We start from the raw sequence: 8,888 nt of genomic DNA on the forward strand, positions 1-8,888 counted from the left end.
CTAAGTCTAAACATCTTTGGACTCATAAATTTGATAATAGAGTAAATCTATTTGAAAGATATATATATATATATATAAAATTAAGATAATGTAGAATAAAACAATTGAAACTGAGACAATGAAAAAAATGAAAGATGGGTTGCATTTAAATAGCAAACAGGTCAGGCAATTAATATAATCCCAGGAAATGGAGATGGCGTAATTCAAGAATTTTTAACTTAAAGACATGAATATTGTAAATTGATAAAGTAAGCCGCAGCAAATAAGAAGTTTTAAAAATCAAGAATAAAATTGTGGCATAAAGTTGTTGTAGTAACAATAGCTTAGAATATAAAGAGAACTATTATAGAGTGAGAAAACAGCTCTGCAGCAAATTAGTTGTCGTAAAATCCAACCAATAACAAAAAAACTCCACATCTTTTAGATTGGAGAATAAAGAAAAACTGTAAAGTAATAAAGCACTCCACAATAGATGAGCAAAATATGGCTTACGAGAGCTTACAGGCCTAAAATGCAAACGAATCATCAAAATAAATCGAGAGAAATGCAGCCACATTATAAGAATCATAGTTTCTACATTCTTATCAGAAAAAGCAGCTTCAAAGAAGCATAAATAAATCGTTCCAAATATATCTTAAAACTGCATACCATATGTGCTCCAGAACCCAAAAACACTGAACAATTTGTTTATAGAAGAATCTAGAAAACAATTTAGCTTTAAGATTAACGTTCAGCTCATCTCATTAAAAGAAATCAATACTAAAGCATGTTACAATAGATTGAGCAAAGACAAAAGCCAAGAGTAGAAATTAATATAACCTTTTGGGAAGCACAGATGGGTTGCAGTGGAGCCAAATTTAGAAAAAGAATCACCCTGAATGCAAATAATGGCATAGGCTTCATGGCCATTTCTACTGAAGAAATGTGACAAGAGATACACAGAGTTGCCTAAGAGTTAAATAGAAGGCAAAGCAAGCTTACTTGTATTTAATTTTTAATCAGATTACTAAAGTAGTAATTTCATTTTTGAGATGCATGCCTACTTTTTAAGAACGCACACGGAAAATCTGATTTGCAAGAAGAAAATTCTATAAAGAAAAGAATGGAAGTTTTAATTCCATTGATTTTAGCCAAAGTTGTTTAGGGAATCCTTAATACAAGAATAGAGTGTTAAAGGACATTGGTTTTTATTCACTCTTGAAATAAAAATCTACAAAGCGAAATATGGTAGTTTATTCCAATTTATTTTGACAAAAAGGAAATAGTGGACCCTTAAAAGAAGGTAGATAGAAAATCTGATTTGCAGGAAGAAAATTCTATAAAGAAAAGAATGGAAGTGTCAGTTCCATTGATTTTAACCAAAAAAAAATGTAACGTGGGCCCTTGATATAAGAATAAAGAGTTAAAAGGATATTATATTTTAATATATAGTGAAATATGGTAGATTAGTTTAAATTATTTTAAGTAAAAGTAAAGAGTGAACTCTTAAAGCTAGAATAAAGTGGTAAAAGACATCATTCATGATCTATTCTTGTAATGAAAGATGGCAATGTCGTGAGAGTCTCCATCTTTGCAATCAATATGTGACCGCTTCACCTTCCAACTTCTTTTTAAATTATAATTTCAACAATCAAAATAAAAATGTAGCTTGATTGCACAAAATTACTAGACACCATTATTGGATTCTTCCATAGCAAAAACGAAATGTGGAAATAGTAGCAACAATTATTTTGAAGATTTTCATATGTGCCAAAGGATAGCATTTAAGAAGCTTCTTTACATCATAACAACTAGAATTTAATGCATGTTGAACTAGGAGCATTCCTTAGAAATTATGAGTACATTGTTTGTTTATATTATTATGTGTACATGTTAGATATACATCCAAGAGTTGTTTTGTGGAAGGTTATTACATGATTATCTTATATAATTTGTAAAGTGGACATTATTAACAATAATGTTTTCTATCTCTATTTACATAACATGTTCATATATATCTATGAGCATAAAATATTGCTTAAAATTATGTAGAATATAAATTTTTGTCAACTACATAGACATCTAGAAACTATAGATAAATGAAGCTCCTCACAAAATGATCCCAAATCCTCTTTATCAATAACACAACATCAAACCCTAACCTATGACACTTTAACTCCAATAAAATCAACAATGGAGATGTGTTCTTTGTAAAAGTGGATGCCTAAGATGAACAACATACCAAAGGAGCTATGCAAGGTAGCTCGGAGAACTAACCTAGATTTATTGTGAGTAGATAGCAAGTGAATGTAACACCATTTAATTTGGTGCCTAACTACCCACTTTGAAAACTATTATTCACTGCTTTAAAATAATTAAGATACTTCACCTACATATTGGCCTCCTTTTATATCGACTGGACTATGAAAATCATTTTAATGGCATCCATATGGCTATTGGGTCTATTGTAGACATCTTAGCATTTAAATTAGTGAATTTAAGACCTTGAGGCTATCTCAAGTTCAAAGAGTCCTTGGCACCCTACACTTTATTACCATGAGTCTTTCTACATTTAAAACAATGTTGGAACACTTGGCAACATAATTGAGTGAGGACCTTATTATTCAAAGACCCCTAATTAGTAGTTAGAATTATATTAGTATTGTTGAGATTTGCAGTCATATGGTACATTTAGATATTTGCTTGCATCTTGACATGGAGTCAAGCCAAATACAAATGCTCTGATATATAATCTAATTCAATCCTTTTTGTTGGGTATTATGAGATTATTGACTCTTTTAGCCTTTCTTTGTTTAACTACCTGTAAAATAAAAGCATAAAACTTTCCAATATCCTAAAAATATAACACTACATCTTTTTTTTTTTTGTAACAACTCATAAACCAGATGCTAAGATATAATCTATAATCACAATTTTTATAAACACATATTAAATTATAAACTTTGATAATAAAGAAAAATGTTTGAAGACTGAATAAAACCATTGTATACATGACTAAAGATTTATTTCATCCATTGCTTTATTAATAGTTGAATAACTGATTCACTAATACATTTCGATCATTACATACATTCTTTTACTATTGAGACAAAAGTAGTGAGACCATATTCCACACTCATACAATTGGAAACCGCTACACACCAAACATCTATTACAATATATCAATATATGAATAATATTAATATCTTGATGCATCGTACCAGATATGGTTTACCAAGTTACCTTTTTAATGTCCTCGTCTTGGACTTTTGCGGTTCCGTCTCACATTTCCCTGGCCATTGTCAAAAGTATAGTTTTCTGATACACCAGATGCTGCAATGTCATCGTCATCGCAGTAGTTACGGCCATGCCACACTTTGGGGGGGAATTTTTCTTGGAAATGGAAAGTGTCGGGTTTCTCCATATTCTCACGACGGACATTGGCATAGTCAGGACGCCATTCATTTGTGCCGTCAACCATAAAATCCAGTAGACAGATTTTACCCTCCAAACAAGGGCCACTTAAATTGAATGGATCAATATTACCAGGCTCAAATGATGTGTTCTCCGTTTTCTCGTTCAGATGCTTTTTGAACACCTCTATTCCACTTTTGTTGCGGAACCTCACATGAACAGGATCTTTGATTCCTGGTTTACCAACTAAATGAAGAAATTTGTTCCTGGTCTTCACCTCCAGTGTATACGAACACGTTGCCTGTAAATTTAAACATTTTTGGATTCATAAATTTGATAATAGAGTAAATCTATTTAAAGAAAATATAGAAAATTAAGATAATATAGAATAAAACATTGAAGCATACCATATATGCTCCACAACCCAAAAACACTGAACAATTTGTTTATAGAAGAATCTAGAAAACAGTTTAGCTTTAAGATTAATGGTCTGCTCATCTCATTAAAAGAAATCAATATTAAAAGCATGTTACAATAGATTGAGGAAAGACTAAACGTTGAGACCTACAAGAGACCGAAAAAATTAACTAAAACCAAGAGTAGAAATTAATATAACCTTTTGGGAAGCACGGATGGGCTGCAATGGAGCCAAATTTAGAAAAAAAAACACCCTGAATGCAAATAATGCAAGCTTATATGCCATAGGCTTCATGGCCACTTCTTCTGAAGAAACGAAGAGAGAAAGAAGTAGAGAATGTGTGTGTTGCAAAGAGTTGCCTAAGAGTTATATAGAAGGCAAAGCAAGCTTACTTTAGAAGTAGTTAATTTTCAACCAGATTATTGTAGTAATTTCATTTTTGAGATCCATGTCTACTTTTTTAAAGAATGCACACAGAAAATCAAATTTGCAAGCCGAAAATTCTATAAAGAAAAGAATGGAAATGTTAATCCCATTGATTTTAGCAAAAGGTGTTTAGTGGGTCCTTAATATAAGAATAAAGTGTTAAAGGACACTGGTTTTTATTCATTCTTGATATAAAAATCTACAAAGGGAAATATGGTAGTTTAGAACAATTTATTTTGACCAGAAGTAAAGAGTGGACCCTTGAAGCTAGAATAAAGTGGTAAAAGACATCGTTCTTATCCATTCTTGTAATGAAAGATAAGAAAAGTCGCGAGTGTCTCCTGTATGTGGGAAAAATGGATTAATAAAACTTAAAATGTGAAAATTACGATAAATATCAATCCACACACACACACAGGACTTCTTGATGCAAGCTATGGAGTAACGATGCGTTACTCAGCTTCCCAAGGAGGGTCCCATGGTTCTCTATCTCACAATGTCCCTCAAACCAATGTTTTGCTCTCAGATTACTGAGCAAAATGGCTTAGGGATGGCAAATATGAGAACGAGAGAGGTTTTAACTGATCTTAGTATGAGATGTGTTATAAGCTAGATATGATGCTAAAATGTAATAAACTAAATGATAAGATGACAAGATTAGTATGAATGATTATCCTAGCATACTATATTTAATCTATGATTGAACTAAAATGATAAATAAATTACTCTAGCATGCATGTTCATGATTAATTCTGATCTAAAAGAGGCTAAATGAAGAGCATAAGATGATATGAAAGCTTGAAACAATTTGAGCATAAGTGTGATGCTTCAAATTTGAAAGATGATTGTTAAAAATGGAGGAATGAGAGCTCTATTTATAGCATAAACAGGGCAATGGATGGTCAGGATTGAAAGGTTTAATCAAGGGCCAGGTTTGAAAGTTGGGGATCCATGTGCACAATTGACACCAATAAAATAGTGACAAATGTCCACACCAGATTGGGTTGAAAGAAGAGGTTGGAGGCATTAAAGGCCTGAGAAGACCTTATGGTTATCTAAAGGCTAAGGGTCAAGTCTAAATTAGGTTTACCCACTGAATTAGGATCTAATCCAGGGATAAACCTTTGTGCAAATGATTAAGAGATAATCATGGTCAAAGCATTAATGACCTGATGAGACCCTTGGGTTGGATAGAGGTTGAGTCAAAACAAATGTTTTAACCATGTGGGAGGGTTTGAAATAACCATTAATGGTTATTGGAGACTTTGTGGATTAAGTGGTTGAAGGTTGGAAGCCTTCAATGGTTTTCAAAGACTTTAGGGTTTTTGGTGGTTGAAGGTTGAAAACCTTCAATGGTTATCCAAGACTTTGGGCCATTTGAGAAGTGACCTCCCTTTGCTTAGGGATGTGACAAAGTTTAGAGGGGGTTTAGGTTAATTAGAATTGGTTAGAATATTCTAGAAGGGGTTAGGAAGGGGTTTGGAATTTTGCAAGTGGATGAGGGGATAATAGGATTTAATTGAATTATTTTGATTTTCATTCAATTTGGTTGGAATTAAATAAATTTGATTTATTCAATTTAGGATAACTATTTAATTAAATTTGTATTTAATTAAAAGTGGCTAGGGGGATTTAATTGAATAAAATGATTTATTCATTAAATGAGTATAGTGAATTTAATCAAGTGATTTACTTAATTAAATAGAAGAATGTGGATAATTTAATTAAATTGGATTTAATTAAATAGGAAAATGAACATAAAATATTCATTTTAGGAATATGGTCATTTTTATACGTCTACATCTCCATTGTTACTGTCATTCTGTGACAGCTTTACCAGCTTGCAGCTAATTTTAAAATTATAATTTCACCAACCTAAAGTAACAAAAGTAGCCTGTTTTCACAAAAATAGTAGACAGCATTATTGGATTCCTCCAAAGCTAAAGCGAAATGTGGAAATAGTAGCAACAATTATTTGACCCTCTTCATATGTACAGAAGGATGGCATTTAAGAAGCTACCCTAGATCAAAGCAACTGGAAATTAATACACATTAAATTACGTGCAGCCCTAAGAAATTATGTACGTCGTTTATGTGTGCATGTTACATATGTAAATTGTCTCACCCGGTGAGGCATGAGTTAATTTTGTAAGGTTACGACACGATTATCCTCCATAATTTACAAGGTGTAGGACATTGTTGACGCTAATGTTTCGATTCCTCTTTTCCTTATTTTCCACATCCCCACCTCTCCTCTCCTCTTTTCTTTTATCCTTTTCTTTTTCTTTTTTTCATAGAGTTTTATTATGTTGTCGATTTTTTTTATGTTTATGAATAGTTTTTCTTTTGGATTCAATTATGAATTTGAATTTGTTGTTATTAAGATTGACATACTCAATAGCATCTTAGGACTACTTAAAAAATAGTTTAAATCATCAATAAATGGATTCTTGATGTGAGGACTACTACCTCACATGTGAAGGCTTTGTCCATACAGCAAGTTGTTGCTATTATGAAAAAAAAAAAATCCTCAAACTTCATTTTTTGTACATAAAATTTAGTTTTTTATTTGCTTTGAGTTATTCATTTTATAAATGAATGGCATGTCACATGCATTTGTATGGTACTAATAAGCACCCTTAATTTCATTTTTACCCTTTAATTTTATGTTTCTAAAACCCCTTTGCATATACTAGTATAATTAAAATACCTTTTTTTTTCACCAAGAATCTTATAAACCTAAATTTTGTTACATTTTGTATCTCGTTGTATTTATTTTAACATCCAAGGGCACTACATACACTTACATTTGATGCAAAACTAATTTTAATCACCATCTCATACATTATATCCTCAACATAAGAAACATAATTGATCTATAACATACATATCATCTTATAAAAATATTTCATTTCGAATTGCTTATACATAGGAATGCCCAAACCATGTGAACACTAATTCTAATGATAAACTCCCCCTATAAATTTTGTTTCAATTATAATATACATATTATTCTAAGTTAATACGAAAGGGTTCTAAAGATACATTATTATTAAAAAAAAAAAGGGGTCAAATAATAGTCTTATAAAGTTTGGATAAGATTTTACTAAATCTAAATGACCATATTATAATCATTGTTTCCTTTTTTAACTATATTAAAGTTGAAATTAAGCTAGTGCTGTGAGTGGAGGAGCTCTCTAGGAGGTGAATGACCATCTTCCTTCTTCACCTCTGAGTGCTTCCGTAATACCTCAGGGATCTAAGATTGGTTTTTTTCATCATTTTTGGTGCTCTTTGTCCTCTTCGTTTCTTGATTTTGTTTAAATCTTTGTCTATAATTGTGTGATGTTCTTGAATTTGGTTAGAACTGGTTTTCAAGTTGATTTGAATGAATTGATATTTTCTTCGATCCTATATTCTTGGTCCCACCTATGTGTTTGAAATTGTATTTCATTGTTTATTAATTTTGTTCTCTTTATTCCTATCTCGAGTGTGAGGTGTGGCGGTGGGGAGTCATTAATACCCATAGATTAGTCTGTCCCTCCCTCGTACAGGGTTGTAGTAGATGGAGACCGAGCAATGGGAACATTGAATTGGAAGAGACTAAGGATGATGAGGTTCCTGTTGACATTCCATCCACAGACTCAGAAGCGGTGAAGCCTTCATAGAAGCAGGTGCTCAGACAAGATGGTGTCAGACGACTGCTCCTCCCTTCAATTGCATTTCAAGTCGTTGAAGATGAACCAATATTGGGGACCAAGGTAGCTGGAGTAGAAGGAGTTTTCCTCCAAACTGGAGACTTCGAAGATTGAGAAAGTGGTAAGGCCCCCTCCTCTACCAGGGTTCTCTTAGTTCCTCCCAACTCAAAAATGTTGAATTCTATTGAGGCTAAAGAATCTAGGTTAAAATGTATTTGCTATTTTCTTTTTTTTTCCACTACGATTTCAATCTGTTTCCTTAAAAAATGTTTTATTGATGACTGGATAACAAATGTATGGGAAAAAAATTGAGTATTTATCATTCTATAGAATGCTTCAAAAAGGCCCTTCTGTTGTGTTTTTCTAAAGTCATAGTATGCAAGATAGAGTATTGAAAATAGAACTTTGAAATTTGGGGCAGTCCTTGTTCATAGATATTCCTTCGTCCGTGGAAGGAAAAATTGAAAAAGTTGTTATCGATCAAGGGAGGCTAGCAAGATCCAACTTATCAAAGCCATTCTTAAGAACAAGCTCGTATATCTTGAGTCTCTTTAAAGTTCCCAAAAAATATGTAGAAAAGTTGAGTGAAATTCAAAAAAAATCCTTTAGGTTATTTGTGAGAAAAGGAATAAAATCCTTTCTTGGATTGGGATCAAGTGTGCAAACTTAAAAAATTGGTTGGTATAGGCATTAGAAAAATATAAGAATTTGATATACTTTTGTAGCATAAAAATATCTAAAGATAATTTATAAGAAAAAATGAATGGATGACTATTATGAAGAACACATATTTAGCAGACTATAGAAATTTCATGGAGGTGTTGGGTGATATGGATCTTCCTATGAGCTATAATATTTGGAAGAAATTTTTAAATATTGGGTTTATCATCAAGTAAGGAATGAAGCGGAAACTTGGGACTAGTAAATCGATTAAGTTTTAGGAGGATTTCATT

At 32.0% G+C, this 8,888-nt stretch overlaps 1 protein-coding gene across 1 annotated transcript; it reads right to left on the minus strand.

Annotated features, from left to right (window-relative positions):
* Positions 1-2,995: 2,995 nt before the first annotated feature.
* Positions 2,996-4,259, minus strand: LOC131056557 (uncharacterized). Its single transcript, XM_057990870.2, has 2 exons — positions 4,010-4,259; positions 2,996-3,694 (listed from the first exon to the last, which is right to left on the minus strand). The coding sequence occupies exons 1-2, from the start codon at positions 4,103-4,105 to the stop codon at positions 3,227-3,229; spliced, it is 564 nt and encodes a 187-aa protein (XP_057846853.2). The 5' UTR covers positions 4,106-4,259; the 3' UTR covers positions 2,996-3,226.
* Between the last annotated feature and the right edge of the window lie 4,629 nt (positions 4,260-8,888).

The sequence above is a fragment of the Cryptomeria japonica genome, chromosome 5 (assembly GCF_030272615.1).
Source record: "Cryptomeria japonica chromosome 5, Sugi_1.0, whole genome shotgun sequence".
NCBI classification, from domain to species: Eukaryota; Viridiplantae; Streptophyta; class Pinopsida; order Cupressales; family Cupressaceae; genus Cryptomeria; species Cryptomeria japonica.